The sequence below is a fragment of the Amia ocellicauda genome, chromosome 15, assembly GCF_036373705.1.
Source record: "Amia ocellicauda isolate fAmiCal2 chromosome 15, fAmiCal2.hap1, whole genome shotgun sequence".
Classification (NCBI taxonomy): domain Eukaryota; kingdom Metazoa; phylum Chordata; class Actinopteri; order Amiiformes; family Amiidae; genus Amia; species Amia ocellicauda.
Genome location: NC_089864.1, coordinates 9301240 through 9325217, shown reverse-complemented (window position 1 = coordinate 9325217; position 23978 = coordinate 9301240). Strand labels below are relative to the sequence as shown.

General features: G+C 38.9%; 1 protein-coding gene across 3 annotated transcripts in view; it reads right to left on the bottom strand.

Moving 5' to 3' along the window:
- The window catches only part of samtor (S-adenosylmethionine sensor upstream of mTORC1), a 47331-nt gene extending 26103 nt beyond the window's left edge, over positions 1 to 21228 (bottom strand). For 2 of the 3 annotated variants that reach the window (XM_066723689.1, XM_066723691.1), the window contains exons 1-3: positions 21002 to 21228; positions 5808 to 5949; positions 1736 to 1870 (exon numbers count right to left, since the gene is read on the bottom strand). In XM_066723689.1, the coding sequence (XP_066579786.1) occupies positions 1736 to 1870; positions 5808 to 5949; positions 21002 to 21164 (440 nt within the window). In that variant the 5' untranslated portion in view covers positions 21165 to 21228. Of the gene's footprint in view, positions 1 to 1735; positions 1871 to 5807; positions 5950 to 6132; positions 6301 to 21001 lie in introns of those variants that run through there. The other variant, XM_066723690.1, reaches the window with a different exon arrangement.
- Positions 21229 to 23978: the final 2750 nt, after the last annotated feature.

Sequence of the window (23978 nt, the reverse complement as noted above, 5' to 3'; positions counted from 1 at the left end):
CGTTTGGTAACTCGAACCTCCATCTCCCTCCACAGATTGTCATGATACCCATCCACAACCCATTTTCAATGCCCTGTCTGAGGGAAGGAGGTTCTCACCCAAGATTTGATGGTACATGGCCCCGTCCATCGTCCCTTTGATGCAGTGCAGTTGTCCTGTCCCCTTAGCAGAAAAACACCCCCAAAGCATAATGTTTCCCCCTCCATATTTGACGGTGGGGATGGTGTTCTTGGGGTCATTCCTCCTCCTCCAAACACAGCGAGTTGAGTTGATGCCAAAGAGCTTGATTTTGGTCTCATCTGACCACAACACTTTCACCCAGTTCTCCTCTGAATCATTCAGATGTTCATTGGCAAACTTCAGACGGGCCTGTACATGTGCTTTCTTGAGCAGGGGGACCTTGCGGGCGCTGCAGGATTTCAGTCCTTCACGGCGTAGTGTGTTACCAATTGTTTTCTTGGTGACTATGGTCCCAGCTGCCTTGAGATCATTAACAAGATCCTCCCGTGTAGTTCTGGGCTGATTCCTCACCGTTCTCATGATCATTGAAACTCCACGAGGTGAGATCTTGCATGGAGCCCCAGACCGAGGGAGACTGACAGTTATTTTGTGTTTCTTCCATTTGCGAATAATCGCACCAACTGCTGTCACCTTCTCACCAAGCTGCTTGGCGATGGTCCTGTAGCCCATTCCAGCCTTGTGTAGGTCTACAATCTTGTCCCTGACATCCTTGGACAGCTCTTTGGTCTTGGCCATGGTGGAGAGTTTGGAATCTGATTGATTGATTGCTTCTGTGGACAGGTGTCTTTTATACAGGTAACGAGCTGAGATTAGGAGCACTCCCTTTAAGAGAGTGCTCCTAATCTCAGCTCGTTACCTGTATAAAAGACACCTGGGAGCCAGAAATCTTGCTGATTGATAGGGGATCAAATACTTATTTATTTCCCTCATTAACATGCAAATCAATTTATAATTTTTTTGTTGTTATTCTGTCTCTCACTGTTAAAATACAACTACCATTAAAATGATAGACTGATCATTTCTTTGTCAGTGGGCAAACGTACAAAATCAGCAGGGGATCAAATACTTTTTTCCCCTCAGTGTACACAAATGTATTCTCCCACAGTTTTTGGCTCCTGGTCAATGAAATCCAGGATAATGTTTCAGCTTTAGACTCACACCCTCTCAAGAACTAAAACGATCATGTTCAGTCCAGGAACTGGGCAACCTCACAATTGGATTAGACCTATTATTATTTCTTTCTTTCTCCCTTTACCTCAAATTTGCACTTCTACTGTGTTTCAGCAATTCAGTACAAGTACAGCTGTCACACAATCATTAATTAGTGAGTATGTTGCATGTAACAGAGATGGAATTAAAAAAAAAAAAAAAAAAAAAAACTTGCACAGCACAAAATGAGAATGGCCTAATTAATCCTGAAGCAGGTATTCATAAGCAAAGAATAAGTATGCCTAACATTTCTTAATTTTACTGCTCACTTATTTTTTAGGATAAGCGAGCAATTTGTCATCTCTCTTCTTGGTGTGATTCAGTTGAATTATTTCCATTATTTAATTATGATTTTACATTCTGGAATAAAGACCATTCTGTCAAACAACTTGTGAATATGCACAGTTGTTTTCAGTTCTTACTGATAAACACCGTGGATGAAATTAAATGCATCTTCCTTATTTCGGCTTTAAGAGGCAAAGGAAATCTTTATAGGAGAACTCACTTCAGTGGTCCATTGTTTGGATGCTGTTGTGCATTAAATGTAGTTGTAGTCATGGCGATTGCGAGACGAGCACTTTTCTCATCTTTCTCCAGCATTCTCTTCATTCCACCATCCAAAAAGTACTCCTGGCAAACACTGCAAGAAAAAAAAGCATATACATTATGTCATGACACTTACCACCACCTACAACTGTTTTCTTTTATTATTATTATTAGCATTATACAATGCAACCCTTTTGGGTAATTCTACTGCAAATCCCCAAAACATTTAGATCAAAAAGAAAAATACTTTCAATTACTTTGCTTCTAATTATGATGTGTGTAAAACTGTGTGCCCGTGATTGTGTTGCGAACAATCTAGAGTACACGTCATAACACGTCATACAGAAGTCCTCAAAAGATGTCCTGCCCCCCCTTCCCGTCTTTTCCTTGTTTACCATGCCCATGTGAGCAGAAAGGATGCGAAACAGTGCACATGGCTTTTCCTGTCCTTACCCGACATTAATTATGAAATTTGACTGACAAAAAGATAACGCCTTAAAGTTTTTCTACAAAAAAGGTAAAGTTTCCGAGCCTCTGTTTTTAAATACCCCAACATACTAAAAAATAACTTATAAAATATATATAAAAAGAAAAACCCATATGTTGGGTGTCAAGCTAGGAAGCTTAGTTGCTCAGCCTCGTCCTTAAAGATTTGACAGTGCACTGAACAAGTAATCAATCTTCCCATGAGCAATGGAGAAGCTTTGTCACGCTCACATTTGATTAATAGTTTCCTTTCAGCATCTCAAACAAGGTTTCCCAAAACATGTTAGCCTGTATACTTAGCAGTTCAACTGAAAAAGAAAACTGACAAAATCTTCCAGAAGGGTAAGACAGAAGCACAGACTTCTAGCATAAATATTCCAGCAAAACAGCATTATTGAGAAAGTACTGTCAGTATCACTGCTATCTTGTTATTCAGTCCGAAACACTCTTACTTTAACACAGCTTCCAATTCATGGAGCATTTGTTGCCCTACTTAAAACTGCTTGGCTGCAGACTACACTGCACCATTCAAAAGATAAACTATGCAGCTTTCTAAAAATCTAAAAGTATTTCAGTGTCCGAAGCAAAACAAAGAATTACATTAAACTGCAGATGCATTTAATTTCTACAAGTTACAATTTTTTTTTCTACCGTGTTACTCTTTCGATTAGGTTAGACCAGTGGTCCCCAAATTAATCTACTCTACAGCCTCCTGACCATACTTAATCAGGCCAACAGAGCTAGAAACTTACCCAGACTGTAAATTATTCGAATTTGATTGAATGGCTTTGATTAGGAAAGAGGCACAACACTTGGCTGATATACTTTAAATTATAATTTAGAAGGTAAATGTCATAGGTTTAACGAATCGTAGGATTAACTAAACACTTTTGGCAGGGAAGAACACTCACACCCCTCGCAACCTGGAAAATATAGAAAAATACTTAAAAGCACCAGTGTGGAATGTAAGGGACTTGTTATTGTTGTGAATGTAACTGTTTCAGCCACTGGGTCATTATATGATACGTCATTGTGATGAATAAGGTATTGTCTCATCTGGGCTGCTTCCTCCACATTAAAACAGTATTATGGCGGCAATAATGCAATTCCAAAAACTAAGCAAATTTTAATAACTAGATATTTTATGAAAATATCTTCAGGGCTGCCTGAAAATCAAAACGAACTCCCACAATTACAAATATTCAGTCTTTGATGCTGTTGTGCTTTAAGGTACTTCCAGCTGACCTACATCTGCTGCCTGTGCTGTGTGCACAGATGAGTTACTTGCACAATTTCCACACTCATTTCTACAGCTGACACAGAAAAACAAGCCGTTTCTTGAATCCCCAAATCACTGTCTACAGTCTATTGCATATTCTGGATTAGATGCACACAAATATTATGTTTTAATCATATACTTGTACTAAAACAATGTTTATAGACAGAAATACCATCAGTAAAAAGATCAAACATAAAAATGCAATAATACAAATTGTTATTTTTCCTAAAATAAAATGTTTGAATATTAATATATTATATTTGCTTCTGTGCAGACACACATCTAAAAGTGTAGAAGTCCCTTTAAGCACAGGTAGAGTTGGGATGAACAGCTAGACTAGACTCATTGTCATTGGCTGCCAAGATTTCCTGATTCGAGTTTTGGTTTTGATTTAATCTCTAAATTATTTTAAACTGAAGAGGGTAGAAAAGAACCATATAAATCTTGCACTGGAATTCAACTTTTAATAATTGAACTCGATTTAATTATATGCACATTAATTGTCTCTATTACAGAGGATTTCTGCATTATTTATTTTCCCCAGGTTAATATTTTATTGGTACAATAATAGCGTCTATTCTGTGTGGCTTCAATATTTATTGCATATTTACTGAAAGTGAAAAGGTACTTTAAAAGAGATTCCTCTCAGCATTTGCTGTTGTTTCTATTCATGTGACAGGAAAGGATTAAACGGTGGAATACAATCAAAATTCAAATGAATGGGACAAGGCAAGGGTACTACTGTAATTAAAGTAACACCCAAACTTATTTACAAGACAATTTATTGATTGTTTCCCACTAAGCCACATGTAACTATTGCATTTCAAAGAATGCATCTGAATTTTTTTTGAGCTTGATTATTTAATAGAAATTCTGAACAAAAAATCTCATAATTCTTATATAATGGGTCTATAATTGGTAGGAGGCAGAGAGGTTAATGCAGTAAAGTGACTCCAGGGCATCTTCTTCTGACCCTGAAGGCTTGCTGTTTTATAGAAAATAATCATATTCAGCACTGTGAGAGATCATGCCTCCCCTTCAAGCTCAGTAGAATACAAAGCAAGTTCATTAACAGGGATGTGGAGCGCTCACAGGCAGAGCATGCATGGTTTCTAACAGACATATGACATTCTGATTGGTGATCAAGCAGAGTGCTTGGCATGTGACAGTACTGGACATTTGATTTAAGAATGATACAGGTTTGATATTCAGCTGTGCATTTTTATAATAAAGGTTACTTAGAAACTGTGACAAACAGGGCAGAACATTTCCATTTCCTCTCTCATATTCTAGAATCCACCAAGGAAAGAAAAAACAAACAGAAAAAGTACTTCTTAATATTGAAATATGTGAACGTATATATTGCACAACACAAAATAAATCTTTCATGTTTTTATATAATCTTTGGGCTTATTGAGGGACAGCAGCTTTTCTGTGAAAAGGAAAGCAGAAGAACAAGCTTTTAGCACTCCTCTGAAGTCCTGTTTTTAGTATTGACCTGCTGGTTGATGGAGAGCATTTGTTCCATATGCAGAACTGCTGCTACACAAAGAGAAAAACAACACCTACAGGTAGTCTCTACTGACATACCACATCACTTTCTTAGACGAGTCCATTAGTTGTGGTTTAAAGTTGTTCGGGGCCATACGACAAAGAGATGTGCATTAAGCATGCCATGGGAGAAAGGTAGTCGAATAAATTAGCCTGTGCTTTGTCGCAGAAGAATACACATTATATAATGTACACACACAAAATTACACAATCTTAGTGGAACCCAGTCCATACTCTGCCCTCAACCCCCCAAATTGCTTCGAAGTCTCAAAACCCATTTATTTTGGAGATAATCATAAAACTGGAAGAAAAATATGAACCAGGAGCAAAGAAAACTGTACATTATAAACATTATGCATAATTTAGGGGAAAGTCTGTCATTGCTTTCTTTATTATCATTGGAGAAAAGAGGCACAGCAATATCATGAAATTATTATATAAAATACTCTTCCCCCTAGATTTCTTTAAGTAATTTCTGTAGTAGACATCAGTGCCAAAAAACAGCATCTTGCTTCTTAAATGAATGTTTTTCACATATTTATTGCAGTTTCCTCAGTGGCACCTTGCTAAATCTTCCTCCTACTGATTTAAGATTCTCACTGCAACCGCTTTCGGGTTTATTGTTGTGCAATGAGGAATTTAAGGATATATGTGCGCTATATCATTACAAAGACACACTCCTCTTCTCCTGATGAACATCAGAGACCGCTCTCACCTCCGACACCACTCGATGCGCCCTTCTCCTTCACAGGTCTTGGCCCAGTGGTTGTCCGCTAGGTTCTTCATGGCCTCGGCGTACTCGCTGAGCGTCTCTTCATCCTCGCAGTGCTCGCGCCAGATCTTATCGAAGTCCCCCACTGGAGAGACACGGGAGAGGGAGAGGGAGAGGGAAATGAATATAAACCAGGCAGGAAAACAGCTGGAGGACAAAAGATCACTGGAGCTCCTTCTCCGTACCTACTGGCATTCCAGGTTAGGAATGTCACATCTCCTGTCCATGAATAAATTAATGCCTCCCACAACAGGAGCCAGAACAGTACCTGGAACACCAACGTAGCTCTTTCTAAACATATCTATCTTCAAAGGGTTGCAAGACGCCCCATTCTCACTTCCCATAACAATCGACTCTGAAAAAATAATAACCCAAGAGCAGACGGATATCTGAGCCAGAACTTCAACTAGAGCTACAAGAGCCTTTGTTCAAACCCTCTCAGGAACAAGTGCAAAAACTGCGATCAATCCTTTGTGTAGAGAAGAGTTTAAGTAATGGACAGAACAATGGAAACGGGACAAAGTACAGTCAACAGCACACCATATCAAATATTTTATTGCTCCTTGATAAGACGGAACAGACTGTAAGGAAAAAATATATATATTATTTGGTGGGTAATGGAATATATCTGACAACACAGCAAAGGAAAAGATTAAATAAGTAATCCATGGCAAATTTTAAGAAAAAAAAAAAACGAATGGACTATCCAAGATGTCAACACAAAAAAAATTATTAACTTGTGCTTTCGACTGTGAGACTTAATAACAATTCTCGGAGTTCCAAGCCTTTCATTTCATTTTGCTACCCCCTCCCAGCTGAAATTATATGTGATGGTATTTCACCGAACTTGATAGCGGTTAAAACTGTTTGTTAAATCCAGTTTTCATGTTCCTTGACTCTAAAGCATGCCAGCAATTGAAATAATCCTCATAACCAAGAGAGAGAGAGTTTCAAGCCAAGAGTAAATGTATTGAGCCAGAAAGATTGTTTTAATTATGAAGTGGCACAGACTGTGGCATGGGACGTCACTGGTGTTGCAAATGATAAATCAACCATTAAGCACATAAGACCTGTATGTACTTATTTTTTAGTCTTAAAATACTTTCGCAGGACAGCCACTCTGTTCCTCATAACCAATTAAAATACACGTCAGCGCAGCAACACCAAGACGTCCGATGGCTCGAGATGCTTTAAAAAGGCCACTCTTTTAATTGTGTGCTTTATGTTGACAAATGCTTAAAGTATAATAGGTCCTATGGGAAGAATCCCGCTGCGGATCTAATGAAATTAAATAAAATGCGTTTCTGGTTTCACAACTAATCCGATAATAATGTGTTCTTGTTCGCCGTTACATTTATGACATGCGTCTCTGAGGTGAAAAGGCTAACTCTACCCCTTTACTCATGCAGGACCACAGCCACACTCGCGTCTAGACTATGTGCTCCTGCAAAAACAAAAAAAACAAGCTCACCGCAGAGCAATCTGTCACTGGTTTTGATTTGTTGACTATCCGACGCGTTTTTCTCTTAGAACATCAAATGATTCCTATAACAAATATTTCTCACATTAATCGTATTAAGAGATTTATACATCACTAGATTTGGCTTGTTCACTTCATCCCTCTGGGGATCTTCTGCTGGGCTTCTTCTTTGTCATCCTGGCAGCGAATTGCAGATGACTGCCAAACTCTCAGCATGCAATACATATCATAGAGAAACGGGTAGAAGAAGTGCAGAATAGCACTCTTTCACATTAGATTACAAGTTCCCACTGAACTTGACGCTTAAATCACAAACATAGAAAAACACCTGTGAAGAATTGGTAATTCTAAATGTATTGTTAGTAAAACTATTAACAAGAAACTAATGTACTTAAAATCAGCATTATCCATCACTTGATACCTACAACTTGTGTTCTAAATCATTCCCTATACCTTATTATACTCCTATGAAATAGTGGAAACATCTAAATAAAAATAAAACATTGAGAAAATGGTTAATACAATACAATGCGCTGACAACAAGAACACAGACTAACCATCTAACTGTACTGCAGCAAAGGCCATGTTGACAAGATGATACAAAAATTATTAGCAGATCATGAGTTTCATTGAATGGTGCTATTGTGCCGTATCTTGTAACCAAACAGCATAGTAAAAGCCTGTAAAACCCAGCCACGACAGTACTTTGGCTTTGAAAGATGAATGTGTTGAAAGTACTTAAAAGTATGCTTCATAATGCATGACTTTAAATTAAGCCCAAATCACAGGACATAAATCGGAGGGCCTGCACAGGTTGATGGAGTGGGAAAAGCCATTTCCGAAACATGTTAACCTGTGGAGAAAGCCCCGTTGACCCGAGGCACACTTTCAATTGCAGCACACAGTCTCCCATGCGAGGCCTTGTTCCTTAGAAAGAGACAAGTATTTCAATTTCTCCAAGCTGTCAGACACTGTTTTTTCTTTCAGCCGCCTATTTCTTCTACATCACTGTGCATGTCACATACAATTATTGCAATACTCTCTATTGATTTTCTGGTCTTTTGCATAAAAACACACCATGAAGGAAAAAAAAAAAAAAAAGCAAAAATGCCCTGATCGTTTTCTTGTTTTTCTATTGAATGAGCCCTAATCCCATTGGTCACTGCTGGGAAGCGACAGTGTCTTAATAGCGGGACTCCATTGTATGCAACGGAAATAAATTCCATTTTGTTCCTCTCTGGGAAATGTCCTCAGGGTTGCCAGGAATTAAATGCTGATAGAGAAATAAAACGCCAAATTGTGCCTCGGTCTTGTGTCGCGGGCAATCGAAGGAAATTAAACACAAATATACCATTTCACATTTGTCGTCCTCAGTTGGTCTTAATTAAAGCAAAAAAAAAAAAAAAAAACACAAATAGATTGTAAACAACAAACATACAGTGAGGGAAAAAAGTATTTGATCCCCTGCTGATTTTGTACGTTTGCCCAAGAAATGATCAGTCTATAATTTTAATGGTAGGTGTATTTTAACAGTAAGAGACAGAATAACAACAGAAAAATCCAGAAAAACGCATTTCAAAAAAGTTATAAATTGATTTGCATGATAATGAGGGAAATAAGTATTTGACCCCTTCGACTTAGTACTTGGTGGCAAAACCCTTGCTGGCAATCACAGAGGTCAGACGTTTCTTGTAGTTGGCCACCAGGTTTGCACACATCTCAGGAGGGATTTTGTCCCACTCCTCTTTGCAGATCCTCTCCAAGTCATTAAGGTCTCGAGGCTGAGGTTTGGTAACTCGAACCTTCAGCTCCCTCCACAGATTTTCTATGGGATTAAGGTCTGGAGACTGGCTAGGCCACTCCAGGACCTTAATGTGCTTCTTCTTGAGCCACTCCTTTGTTGCCTTGGCTGTGTGTTGTGGGTCATTGTCATGCTGGAATACCCATCCACGACCCATTTTCAATGCCCTGGCTGAGGGAAGGAGGTTCTCACCCAAGATTTGACGGTACATGGCCCCGTCCATCGTCCCTTTGATGCAGTGCAGTTGTCCTGTCCCCTTAGCAGAAAAACACCCCCAAAGCATAATGTTTCCCCCTCCATGTTTGATGGTGAGGATGGTGTTCTTGGGGTCATTCCTCCTCCTCCAAACACGGCGAGTTGAGTTGATGCCAAAGAGCTTGATTTTGGTCTCATCTGACCACAACACTTTCACCCAGTTCTCCTCTGAATCATTCAGATGTTCATTGGCAAACTTCAGACGGGCCTGTACATGTGCTTTCTTGAGCAGGGGGACCTTGCGGGCGCTGCAGGATTTCAGTCCTTCACGGCGTAGTGTGTTACCAATTGTTTTCTTGGTGACTATGGTCCCAGCTGCCTTGAGATCATTAACAAGATCCTCCCGTGTAGTTCTGGGCTGATTCCTCACCGTTCTCATGATCATTGAAACTCCACGAGGTGAGATCTTGCATGGAGCCCCAGACCGAGGGAGACTGACAGTTATTTTGTGTTTCTTCCATTTGCGAATAATCGCACCAACTGTTGTCACCTTCTCACCAAGCTGATTGGCGATGGTCTTGTAGCCCATTCCAGCCTTGTGTAGGTCTACAATCTTGTCCCTGACATCCTTGGACAGCTCTTTGGTCTTGGCCATGGTGGAGAGTTTGGAATCTGATTGATTGATTGCTTCTGTGGACAGGTGTCTTTTATACAGGTAACGAGCTGAGATTAGGTGCACTCCCTTTAAGAGAGTGCTCCTAATCTCAGCTCGTTACCTGTATAAAAGACACCTGGGAGCCAGAAATCTTGCTGATTGATAGGGGATCAAATACTTATTTCCCTCATTAACATGCAAATCAATTTATAACTTTTTTGAAATGCGTTTTTCTGGATTTTTTTGTTGTTATTCTGTCTCTCACTGTTAAAATACACCTACCATTAAAATTATAGACTGATCATTTCTTTGTCAGTGGGCAAACGTACAAAATCAGCAGGGGATCAAATACTTTTTTCCCCTCACTTTATGCTAATGTAGCTCTAAGATGCCCTTTTCTAAAATGTAGCAGTATGTTAAAAAAGTATAGAGTAGCCTGCATTATGTAGTCCAGAGACCAATGTAAATGTATTACTACTCAGAATGTATAGGAAAACAGTGGTTCAAGCACAGCCTCATAGCTAGTGAAATCACACATTTTACAGGACACTCATCGTACTCCGGGTGTGTGGTGTCTGCAGTATTTTGCGGTGGCTTAGCCTCTTTATGATATCAACTGCACTTATCACGCGTCATGTTTTCACATACTTGTACCATGAAATCACAGATTTAACCACGTTTAGGAAGCTGCTTCTGTTCATCCGAGAGGAATGACTGCATTGAACACTCGGGGATTTGGAGGTCTGTGGGTTGAGCTGAGATCAAGAACCCCAAAAATGAATGGATCCATTAACTTCATCAACTTCTAGACTTTTAATCTTAGCTAGCGTGGTCTCGACCACACTGCAACCAGCTACCTTCACACCCTCATCTCTCCTTACACTCCCTCCAGACCTCCACGTCCCCCTGCCGCAGAAGACTCACTGTACCTCCTCTCCACTGCCCTTCCTCCAGTGCCGCTCCATTTCCACCCGCGACCTTCCCTGAATCCCTGAACACCTACTAGAGAGGACTCAAGACGCATCTGTTCAGACTGTACTTGTAATTAAGCAGCTTATTCTCCTGAGCTGTTCCGCACTCTTATAAATTTTCATTTTATAAAACTATGCTTACTAATTTTCTCCCCATACATAGCTTGAATACTTTAACGTGAAATGTTGTAAGAAAAATTAAAGGCACCTGGACAGAATGTAGTTGTAGAAAACATCCCTTTTCCATTCTTTCAAGACTAATGCTGACCTTTAAAATGAAGGCAAGCACAGAACATAGTGCTGGCTCTCGCAGAACCAATAGCCTTCATATTTCTTGCATTCTTACATTTTGACAGTTTTCACCGAGGAGCCAGAAATTGGCAAATGCTCAGTTTGCTGAGAAATCAGTGCAGGTTTTACTGCACACAATGGACGATAATATTTTAAGTATGGGAAAATCTTGAGGAAAAAAAAACTATCAAGATGTTCAGTGTTGACGGTATCTCATAACTGGGATGAGAAATATAGATGGATAAACAAATAAAATAAGCAGTAAACAATTAACTGTCATTAGAACAGACTTTATGATGTATAATGTGGATTTCTGCCATTAAAATCTACCGTGTGTGTTGATTAGGGACCTATTATAAATCTCCCTTGCATTACAGCTGTTTAACAAGAATTACCAAATCAACATGTTTACATGTATAAATGGTTTAAAACTGCTCAGTAGAAGGCACATTTTTGGAAACTGATCAAACCATATCTGATTATTTAAGGAATCTTCATTAGTGAGCCAAATTTTGTAAAATGATATTGATTGGTTTATATGAACCCTTTAGGCAACAGTAACTTATTTACAGCATGAAGAATCGTTTCCTCCACTGCCTAACGGCTGAAGGGTCAAGCCAAGCAGTAGCCAGGTATTTCCTCCCCTTCTTCATTAGTCCTGTTGCAGCACCCTCTCGTTTATGAACTTGGGATGACTGACCTTTTGAATGCGCATCCCACAATTCCAAACAGGAAGGGTGTTTTTCTGTTAGAATTTGCTTACACTAGCAGTTCAAACTGAAAGGAACATTAGATCTATGATTATTAGATTATTTAATCTTGATGAGTTCTTGCTTGGCCCCCTGCAGTGGCGTTTCTTTGGTGTGGTTTTCGATCAGGTAGAGGACGGAAGGCTGTTACCAGTGAAGAAGGGCCGCAGCTCGTGCAATTCAAGCATACTAAAATGCCTGATATCTTATTGCTGTCGGACTGGACTTCTTTTACACGTGATCTTTGTCAACTGCAGTCACATGTCAAGTCCTACTGGATTAGCCCCTATGCTGGGATGTCAAGGATGTCATTGCCTTTCAGCTTGAATCCCAGTGAACAACACAATCACCAAACAATGCATGAAACGAAGAATAAAAACAGGACAGAGCTGCGAGATTTCAAAGATATATATAGATCGTTAGACAAACGGGGCAAAAACAAGTCCATCTACTACTTGCCCAAGGAATTTTGGGGTGACAGAGCTTGGAAACAACTGTCAGGTCCAATTTCTGTAACAATGGATTCAATCTGGTTGACATGGAAGGTTTTAAACGAATGAAGGGTGTATTTTGATTGTAACAATCGAGCATTAGTGATGGCGAGTTGACCCGAGAAACAGGGGTTTGAATGGTAAAAAACACACTATTCAGAATAGTTTTGTGCTGATTTCAAATTTAATTGAAGCTGGGTTCATTCATTTTTCTAAATATCAGCATCCTACATACAGCATTACAGTAACAGCTACATCAATTTCTTGACTGTGGAAAGTACTCTGCGAATGCATTCCTAAAAAAACACTTATTCATTTACAAAAGATTTAAATCAATTGTCTTTGGACTCCTTTTTATGTGCTTTGGTATTAAAGGAAATTATTTTTTGGTCTGAATAACCTTGAATGAGGCAAAACCCAAAGAAAGTAACATGATTCCTTTTATTATTGTAGTACTTTTGACCTCAGATCACCACCCCCTTTAAGTGTGCGAATATTAATGGGAACCAAGAAAACCCTGACTACACTTATGGGAGTTACACCGTATTTAATTACCATAATATTAATAATACAAAAATAACCCCTTCAATTCAACGTAATTCAGTCAATGAAAGCAGAATTGCGTGGAAAAAACATAAAATGACAGAAAAATAAAGAATAAACCACTTTACCATTACATCTAGGTGATTTCTGTAAAATGACCATCAGGCACAACTTAACACACCAGTGGTAACACTGAATTTGTGATCATTAAGGTAATGAATACAGAATACACAAAGTCAAGAAGCATGCAAAAATTATAATTTCTGAACTTACCATGATCACAGAGGGTAAGGAGATATTGTTGGCTTTTATGTGAAAGGTTTTTAGGCGCAAATCTGACATGATAATGTGCCGTGAATGGGACGGGGGGAAATAGATTAAGCAAACACCAAGGCACCTATGTACCCATCAGACCATTAATCTTTTCTCCCTACAGGCAAAAACTAATAACCAATAAGGGTTTCACTATACGGTCTTGTGTGCATCAATATTTAAAATCTGTCAAGTTTAACAAGAACATAGTCAAAATGTCCTCTTTACCATTTCATAACACCTTTCCACACTTACCCCAGGCCCAACTCATAATTTGAACAGTCAGTTCTGCTGATAACTGATCATACATAGCAAGAGTTGACCTGCTGCCTGATAAAGTGGAAGTCTTTGTTTTTTGCTCACATAATAGAATTCGCTCATATGAGGTTTCTCATTTTACAGCAGTATCAATACATTGATTGTGCTCAAAAGAGCAAAATAAGAAATGTTGTGCGACAGGCAAATATAAAAGGTTCTCGCATTTAATTTCCAAAACAGACGTAGATCTCAAGCAGGTTAAGTATCAGAAACAGTTTGTATCTGTCAGCAGGAGTTCTTGCCAAGAACACAAGGTGACACACATGGCTCACAGCACTTAGGTCAGACAGCTTAGACAGATCACCGATATAACGATATCATACAAGAGATCATAACAACTTGTTCCTGTCTTTAGCCTCACTTCTGGTTTGATTCAGAAAACCTGAAGGGAGTGCCAAGCTAAACATTCACAGCACAAACTGGAGCAGAAGTGAAATAAAGCCTTGTGTCTTTACAGCCTAGCCCAGCGCATCTGAAACAAAAACATACTGTGCCAGTGAGAATCCATCTCAGAATGATTCGTTGACCGTCCCAGAGTTATCTGCTTGAATCAATGCCTGGAGTTTTCCACTCAGGTTTGGCAGTGTGTTTGAACAGACGTTCTCAGATTTGTTTTCCCCCCCCCCCTCTGTTGTTTTGCAGGGTGGGATACTTTTCAAACCAATAACTTGGGTCTCACAATTTAAAATGACATCACAGTAAATCCAGCCAAGTATGAAAACAGGGCCGCAAATAAAGTAGGAACGGTCTCCGCTAATGTAATGAGCGCTCGTTTGACGCCCTGATTATGCTGGACTGCAGTACTTCCAGCCTTTTCTGGGAACCCTCTGATAAGTCTCCAAGGATATCCAAGATGACAGAAATCTGGGCAAATAACTATGAGCCTGCTTTATCTAGCCCCAGCAGCAGAATGACATTCCCTCTTCAGCATGAATAAAACAGTACATGAATCACATAACACTGTTTAGCAGGAAGGCCAGGGTTTGTTTTAGCTTTTCTTTCCTTCCAAATAAAGGTGTAGAATATATATTGCACTTTTTATAAAATCTATTATTATTATTGGTAGGATATTAACCTTACTTATCATCAATATCTCCCCATACATTAGAAACACAAATCCACTGAGGGGAATCTAGTTGATTCTAGGCTAATATGTTATACTATGTGGCAAGATCTATTTGAGCTGGTAGTGAGACTGATGTAGTTTGTTTCATACCCTCTAATAAAGGATTCAAAGAGTTACCAATCAAGATGATCAAATGCCAGTAAGTCACAGCCTTTCATGTGATCAGAAGAGTAATAGGCTTATTATATACACTTTATTATAAGCATTCATCTTCAAACAGACACTATAATCCACACCTGGAGGAGTTTTTGGGCAACTCAATCAGTCGATCCTTTTCTTAAATGTGTTATTCTCAAATCTGACTTTCAGAACAAGTATTGCTCTCCCGATATGAATAAGGTGACTGTGAAATGCTGATTAATCACAATCAATTTGTGCGTACTTAATTTAAATTAGAAAGGCATTATGAAAGTATTGATTGTATTGAGCTTGCCAAAAGGAAACCGTATTTGTCTTTTCTGCCATTACACATGCTGTGATATTATTACAGTGGACACAAGCGGTTCACAGGAGGAAAGCAGACCTACAGGTCAGGTCGTAATTGAACTGGCATCAGTGCACATCAATAAGAAATTCAATTCTATAATGTAAGTAACCATTGTTTCTGCCCATATACTCATTCACTATAAAGCCAAAGGTGTATATCGTCAGACAGATTTTAAAAGTCTCCCCCCCCCTCTGAGCACTGTGACTAAAGCTGCATAACTGTAAATCATGTCTGTTCGATTTCCAGCACTGTCCTGGTTTTAAATTCTACTTCAAAGTGGCATTTGTTAGAAAAGGGTGTTATATAAGTGCAGTTTTGTGATATAACAATTATTTGTTCTGCATTTTGTACTTCTCTATGTAACTATCCTATTTAAAATAAGGAAAAAGAAAGAAAACAACAAATTGTGAAAACTCATTCAAAGGAAGCACAGATACCAAACTTAAGATGCCTGATTCTTCAGAAATCAGCTGATGAAAGTACACAACACAGATGGATTATGTTAATTGCATAAAAGGATACCTTATATAGGATTTGCTTCACTGCAAGGACAGCTCTGAAAACAGTGTAGTTTGCAATGAAGCATGGTATCCCAGTGAATACAGGTATCAACTGAACACAATTATTATTACCCCGAGTTGAAAAAGGGAAGACAAATCCCAAGCTCCTGTATTCATTTCCTGTCAGTTTTGCTCTCCAAGAAGTAATGAAATGACAAATCCTGAAACAACAAGGCCTGTAGCCTTTTGAGAGCTGATTTTTGGGCAAGTGTTAAACTCCTAAGCAAAGTGGCTAATTAAATCACAGTTACTTTACTTATACACTCTTAACAGCACATGAGGACACAAAACACATGTTTCTCTACAAATCACAATAGTCATCCTTTATACATTCTAATGTTCACCTCTCACACTGTTAGCAAGACGCATTTATTTTTGTCTTTATCTCATGGCAGTCGGGCTAAAACACGTCTCTCTCTCACCCTTCCAAAAGATAAGACGTGGACCTTGCAACCTGTGAATATCATTAGAGCAGAACTGCCAGTTCCCCTGCAGCTGTGGCCAAGGGCTCTGATTTACATTGTGCTGCACCCACATAAGCAAGGTTTTTTAGGTAAAAAAATATAAATATATAGAGAGAATTAATAAAGACTATACTGATCGCACATCCACAGCACTGATGTTCCTGTTGGTAAAGAAAAAGCCAAGAAAATGTAGTAAAAGATCAATGTCAGATTTGTTTTATCTCTCTGACTTGTCCTGATTTGGAAGACAGCAACATAAATAAGGTGTCAAACCTGATAATAGGCAAGCCTAGCGCCACCTGAATTTCACCATGCCGAAGCTAAAACACAAGGTGAATAATAAAACTAAACAACTTTAATTGCAAAGCTGTGATGTCGTAGAATTTCCATCATGGTATCTCAGAAACTTATTTAGTTTTGAATAAGTAACTGCGTCAAGCTTAGCAATGACAAGCAAGTGGAAAAAAGCAGCTTTTCAAACACAGGCACACTGCTCAGTAAACTATGCCTCTGCTGATGAAAAATCTAACTGGAAGAGCAAGTAATCCATTCACATCTTAACAGGACCTGGGGCAACGACTGGGGAGTTTCATTAAGAAAAAAATAAGAAAGTCACCATCTTATTCGCACCTGCTGCTCGCAGATTTACAGTGGCATGTGATACACCGATTCCTGCTAAATGACCACTGTGCGGAGGATAGAGTTCATTCAAAAGGTGAGGAAAAAAAAGACCAATTCATATTAGGCTAACATGGAAGCAGCAGTTGTTTCCGACTCCTCAGCGAGAGAGTGAGTGACTAGGGATAATGTGCACTTCGATATCAGGGATTTCAACTAATAATCTCTCTGCTTCCTCATCTCAATGTGGTTGCTTTAGCATACCTCTCGTATACACATCCTAAAACTTACCAAAGGGACTGGGGGTTAAGCTATTAAATCTTAATAGATCTTGTCAAATATTTATATACATACATAAAACAACCGCTGAAATGCTTGCTTGAGATCAGAGGTTTATTATGTTTTGTCCTTTTTATCAAAGGATGCACTTAAATTTTATGTTATTCTTATTTTTTTTCAATAACATTAATGTATGTTCATAGCGGTCTATCAGTTTTCTGGTTTATAGTATATTGGTATTGTTGTCGGCCTAAGAAAATCAATAAGGGGTTGACTTCCAGTCTTAACATATTTATTGTACCGATACATGCAAAAGCAAATGGAAAAGGATTCACTGTTCATTTAAAAGAATAGCCTGCATAATATTCAACCTGGTTTGGCTGTTTAACCTAAACCCTTTGTAAACAATGCATTAATGAATTCTCAATTTTTCCATTCAAGGCCAGGATGCAATTTTAAAACAAGACATAAAATTGGTTATGGAATTTAAGCTTAGACTAAATCTAAACTTTGACCTATGCCCATTAACAGAAAATCAGAAATCTATACCCTATCATGCATTTATAAGTATGTCAGGCTAGCAGCTGTGACTTCTGACAATAAACACACAAACAAAAAAACATGATAGGGTACAGTTTTACAATTCACAGGTAGGACAGAGTTTTGATTTGGTCTAGGCCTTAGTGCAGATCATCAAAATCCATGTCACAGAATTTAAATCTATGGCTATGCACAGAATTAATCAGGATACCATTGCTTTAACATCAACAACTGCAGGAGTAAATCGAATCATACGATGGCAATGATATCAGTTGCAGGCCATAGCCTTTGGGTGTTGTTGAGCAGCCTGTCATTGAACAGTGTCATTATCTGCCCAAAGCGGCAATTCTTAAGTAGATGAGTTCATATTAGGTGACTGCAGGCCACACAAGAAAACACCCCACACATATTTGACACTATAAATACAGCGAAGCATGACTTAACACCCAGCAACACATATTTGCGCTACACAAGACCTATATAATAAATGGCTGCTGTGAAAAAGCAAGACGAAGCTTAAACCAGCAGGAAATCATTCAGACGAAAAGCGCAAGTAGTTTGAGACGATACTGTTCTATCCAAACTGCTGCCCTAACTAGTAAGTTTTAAAGGTAGAAATGAATGATAGTGACTCTAAACTGAGTCACTATCACTTGTTTCTACCTTTAAAACTTTGAGGAATAAATGACAGGGAAATATAATGGGTATCAAGAAAGCAATGGGGGTGTAAATGGGATGAGAAAAGCATTTCAGGACATCTACCCTAGATAATACAGTTCTGTGCCACTGTTCACAAGGGCATAAAACTTCCACAGTAAGTAAGCCATCTATTTCCCCCCCTCAAACTCATGCCTTTTGCTTTCTTGATGGGTACTCCATATGAGTTCTTGAAGGACAGTGGCCCTATTTCTCTGTCACCAGGCCCCTGACTTTGTATTTCAATCAATATTACGTATTGCCTCCCTCTTACAATCACCTTAAAGGGGTAGTCCAGGCTACATCTGTGTTGTTACAGTAGATTCCCAAATGAATTAATGTGATGGTTGTGTTCCACATCTCTGGCTTGGTATCTATAATATGCATTATTAAAGAATGCAGAAAAAAAAACACTTTTCCAGATCTGGCAGTGGAAAAAAAAAAATCTGTTGAGGCACAAATCGACAGCTAAAACAATACAGCATTCTTTTGCGAGAGGAAGTGCAATGCCCCCTCTCACAAACGAATGCATTCCCACACCTCAAACACTTGTGTTCAACCTTGAGAAGTCTCTACAAAAGCCATTTGAGCAGGATGAGCATTTGAACATTTGAAATACTTGAGGCACAAACATCTTTGACCTGTTCAGAATGTGTCCAATCAGAATAAAAGGCATAAACTAAGAAGTAAAAACAAAGGATTATACAAACCCTTGTAAACACAGACAGGATGCTCAGCACTGGTCAAGGGGTTAGGGACGGTTTTTCTTTATTTCCTCTATTACCATAGATTTGAAAAAGCAGGCCCTAATAAAGCAACTAGTGCAGTGGTTTCCAAACCGGTCCTGGGGGACCCCCTACCCTGCTGCTTTTTGTTCCAACAGAGCTCTCAATTACTTAATTGAACCTTAATTGAAGTAACAATCTGCTTAGATTTAACTTATTAAATTGGGTAAGAAAACAGTTGTTTCTTCAATACGTTTTTTAATATAATTCTAAACTTAACTTAAAACTCCTACTGTTTAAAATAATTAAAAGTCTCTGATTTGGGAAATTATTAGTTCAATTAAAGGTTCAATTAAGTAATTGAGAGCTTGGTTGGAACAAAAACCAGCAGGGTAGGGGGTCCCCCAGGACCGGTTTGGGAACCACTGAACTAGTGGTTGCCACAGGGGTCTGTGAAATAAAAAATAAAACACAAAGCCATACAAAATACAGCTCTGGAATTAATTAAGAGACCACTTAACACTGATTTCTGAACTTGGAGTGGTCTCAATTATTTCCAGAGCTGTATATAACTAGACTTTCCTTGTCTGTGTACTATGTGAATGCACAACGATTTATCCATTTGAGGTTCAAGATTCCAGGATATTGTCTACAAACGTTTAAGAAACAATAGAGACAGGCCTAACTGTTCGCATGTATAGCTTTTTAATAACATTGGGAGGTGGTGGATACCTCTGCCAAAGTGCACTGACTGTAAAAAAATTCCAACAACAAAATGGTGTACATCTCATACACTGCAATACAGTTAGAAACTTGCCAAAATGTACAAAAATACATATACAAAAATAGACAAACGTGTCTGGACATGTCTGATCACGTCGCTTTAGTTCCCCATTAACTGCCCTGCTTTTAACCACAAAAAAACAGCACTCTGTCTTCCATGAACTACAAAGTGAATAATTTGGAGGGCCATATTTAATTTTATTATTATCTTTCTCCCTCCCCACTTGTTCATATCAGCTGTCTCAGAAAGCACTCTCACATCTGTGTTAGAAGGAATGCACTGAATTACTTTATGGCATTGCTATCTTTAAACAATGTTTCATTGTGCAGAGAAAAAGGGGACATTAACCTGGTATGTAAAACATATACTTCTGAATGGTTACACAGATAGTAGAAGAAACACCTACATTCCTGAAGCAACAATTCTAGCACGTATATGGGATTATGAAGTTGTTTTTCCTGCCTAGATAACTCGTGATGTAATTCAAAATCAGTAAATCCCTGAACAACTATGTATTGCTTCACCCATTACCACGTTAAGTCTGCCCTCTTCGACGTTAGTTAAAAATAAATACATGGAACAGGCACCTTTTCGGAGGCTTTTCGATACTCCTGTTACGTCACACTCCCAGTTGTTGTGATCAGTCTCCAGTATTGCAACATTATATCCAAAATAACAGTCCTGCCTGCCAAGTGTGAACAGCTCCATCCATGACATCTGCCCAAACGGTGCCGATCGGGGGGCTAGTCTTCGGGGACAGCTTCAAATAAAGGCGCAGGCTCTTAAAAACAGATCTTATCGGCCTAATAAAGTGACTTAAGTGTTTGGACATAGAATTGACCACTGCAAACGTCTCACTTCACTGACATCTTGCATTGGCAACAGAGCAGAGAAAAACTCTGTGCTGTTATTAAACCTGCTTTCATTTTTAAACACCCATCCTAGGAAGATGTGTAATCACAAACACAGCGGACTGACAAACGTCCACAGACAGACAGAGGCCTAACAGTAAACACAATCGCTTCCTTTCATGCAACCCGCAGCCCCCTCACCTTCTCTGTACTTCTTGCGCAGCTTCCTATGGACGCTCTTAACCACTCCGGACAGTTTCTCCTGCTCCAGTTTGTGGTGCTGGCCCTCTCCCGGTCCGACGGCTCGGGTCCTGCCGGGGTCGGTTTCCTTCTCGCCGAACCGAGCATTGTAAACGGGCTCCATAGTACTGAGCCGCTCCTCCTCCGGGGCACCGGCGCGCAGGTTCGGGAATCGACAACGTGCGATCTGATTGGCTCTTCCCGACACAGTGACCGGGATTGACAGGGAGACAACCAATCAGGAGTGACGGGAAAATACGGCGTCTGTACTAGAGGCCATGGCTATATAGTGGATTTTAGGGTATCTTGGGCCAGCAAACACATGAATTAAAATGCAATAGCTAAGGCCTTGGGTGTTTGGGGAGACCACGTCCCCAAGACAAATAGCTTCTGCTGTTTTATGTAATTGATAACTTTGAAATGGAGAGTGTTAAAAGTATGTATCCCAAAAGGAGGAAATGAAATGGAATTTGTCAGGTTTTTGTTTTTGTTGTGTGTACAGTAAAGCCTTTTATCGCTTACAGTCAGCAACACTATCCCCCCAAACAACCAGCTCTCGGGGTGACTTACATCTGAACTGCCTCCACGTGTACACAACAAAATTACACAAAGAGCTGCAAATACAACCTTCACTGTGCAACTTAAATCATCATAATTATGTGGAGATCTCAGCGGATGGGGCATGTTCACTCACCAAAGGCCGTGCAGCCCTCGCATCCAGAACATGTCCCACCAAGAAGAGGATTCCAGAAAGGCATCTGGATTGCAGTCTGCAGTGTCATCACAAGTCATGGCTGACGATGAATGTGCTTTCATCAGCAGTTATCAACAGGAAGGGGGTCATTGCTCTTAGGCCTTTAGGGTTTTAGCTGCCGGTCAAGTGCAGAACATTTCTATGGGCCCCAGTCTGCAGCCTATAGAAATGCCATCCATTTTCAATGTGTATCCATCTTTGATCCATCTTTGCTAGTCTTCGAAGTAGTGTATGGGTTCTTCCTATCTGTTTAATCTGAGGCTTCCTGGCCGAAGGGGTTGCTGGGTTGTAAGTTGGCAAATATGTATCAAACTCTTGTGTCATGAAACCAGCTGAGGTGCCCACACCCCTCAGTTAGTTAGTTAGTTAGTATTTACTTACTGACATTATTATTTTCATTTACTTACTCACTTATACATTTTAGGTCAATATTAGCATCTACCATCCTTTTTATGTATTTGTTTTTATAAGGTAAATACAATATTGGATTGTTACACATTTGCACTTATTTTTTTATCCATTCCTTTATTTTCTATTAAGTGTCAGTGTCTACTTTAGTTAAGCTTTACTATGAGACACACCAATTATAGAATGGCCATACCTGTCCCTCTTTATTAAAGGATAATTAGCTGGTTGTTGCTACTTGATTATTCCTATACAAATGTTTCATTGCAGTGGCTTGAGTGACAGCTCGAAGCGGTTTGAAAATCTTCCTCTCGGCTTTACAGATATGGATCCAGTTAGAGAGATTGTAAATTACCATTTTATTTTAAACACGAACCTTGACAAAAATGGGGCTTAATCCTATTAATGAGGGGAGCGAATGGCACTAATGAGTTGTAAATGTAAGTTGTAAATCAGCTGCAGACATTTCTCTGCTTTTATTAGTATTTCTAATTTATAAGTATGACTCATTCATATAGGTTTACTTTGCATTATCACTGATTAAGAAATGATTGGCTGCTTGGTATCATTACTGACTTCAATATCAGCAGCCATTTATTATCAATCTTTTTGCATTAACTCATGTGTGGATATTTCAGCTGTATTGAAATCTAAAGATGAAACTGGTTCTTATTTATTCCAGATTCACATTCCATACACAATCGGTATGAGATTACTGTTATTATTTTTATAATCAACATTCAGCATGCATCCAAAGATCTTAGATAAAAACAATCAAGCCTGGAGGAATCTGTATGTGGTTAACATTGTACATAAGTATCCCCTCTAGAACATATTATCATTCGTGCATGTGCTCTGCCAAGCTTGATGTTGCTCATTGCTGTATGTTTAAGAGCCGACTGAAGCTCAGCTTTTAATATTATTAATTGATATTGAAATGAGTGTAATGTAGCAATCGGATTCTGCTTCCTTGCCTCTAATTTCCATTTCTCTGTGGACTCTTTGCAATAACACAGTGTCAGCTCACTGCATTTATCCAATAAATGAGATGTTTGCTGAATAAACAGACAATCTTGCCTTTTTGCCTATTTACCGTGTACCCTTCTACATTGCTTAATTAGATTTTTATGATTATAATAGACAATAGTCGACAAGAATATCTGAAAAGTGCAATTTATTATTTTTTTCATCATGACATTATTTAAAGCATCACCTACAAATGATGGCTTTATCCTCGAAGGCATATGAAGTTAATAGGAAATCGTAGCTACAACAGCCATGTTGTATTTTTGGTACGAGCTGTCACACAACAGGGCAGTAGGAGGAACTGGGATTGTGGCTTGTGGCAAAGTGGAAACTGAAGGCTGACATTGTTAAGCTCTCGTAATGTTTTCCTGTCACTTTTCATTTATAAACCAAGAAAATGCTCCTAGACAGGTTAAATCAACAGAGAGCAAAATTAAAAATGTTGAATAGTTTCATTGTTAATCTACCTCCAATATGCCTCTGCCATCAAATATTTGAATTGTACAGTATAAGGGCAATAATTCACTAACTGAGTCTTCAGTGACAAAAAAGGTATACAAAATTAATTCAGAATTATATAGGTTTAAACATGAATTGCTTGGGTATTATAAACCGTTCTCGATGTCTCATGTTTTTGAGACTGGTCTGTAACCCTATCTCTAGTCCTGACCCTAACCTTGTTATACAACAGAACTCAGATGAAGTGCACAAGGTATTCATGTGTTATTCATGTGGTCATACATCGATTCATTA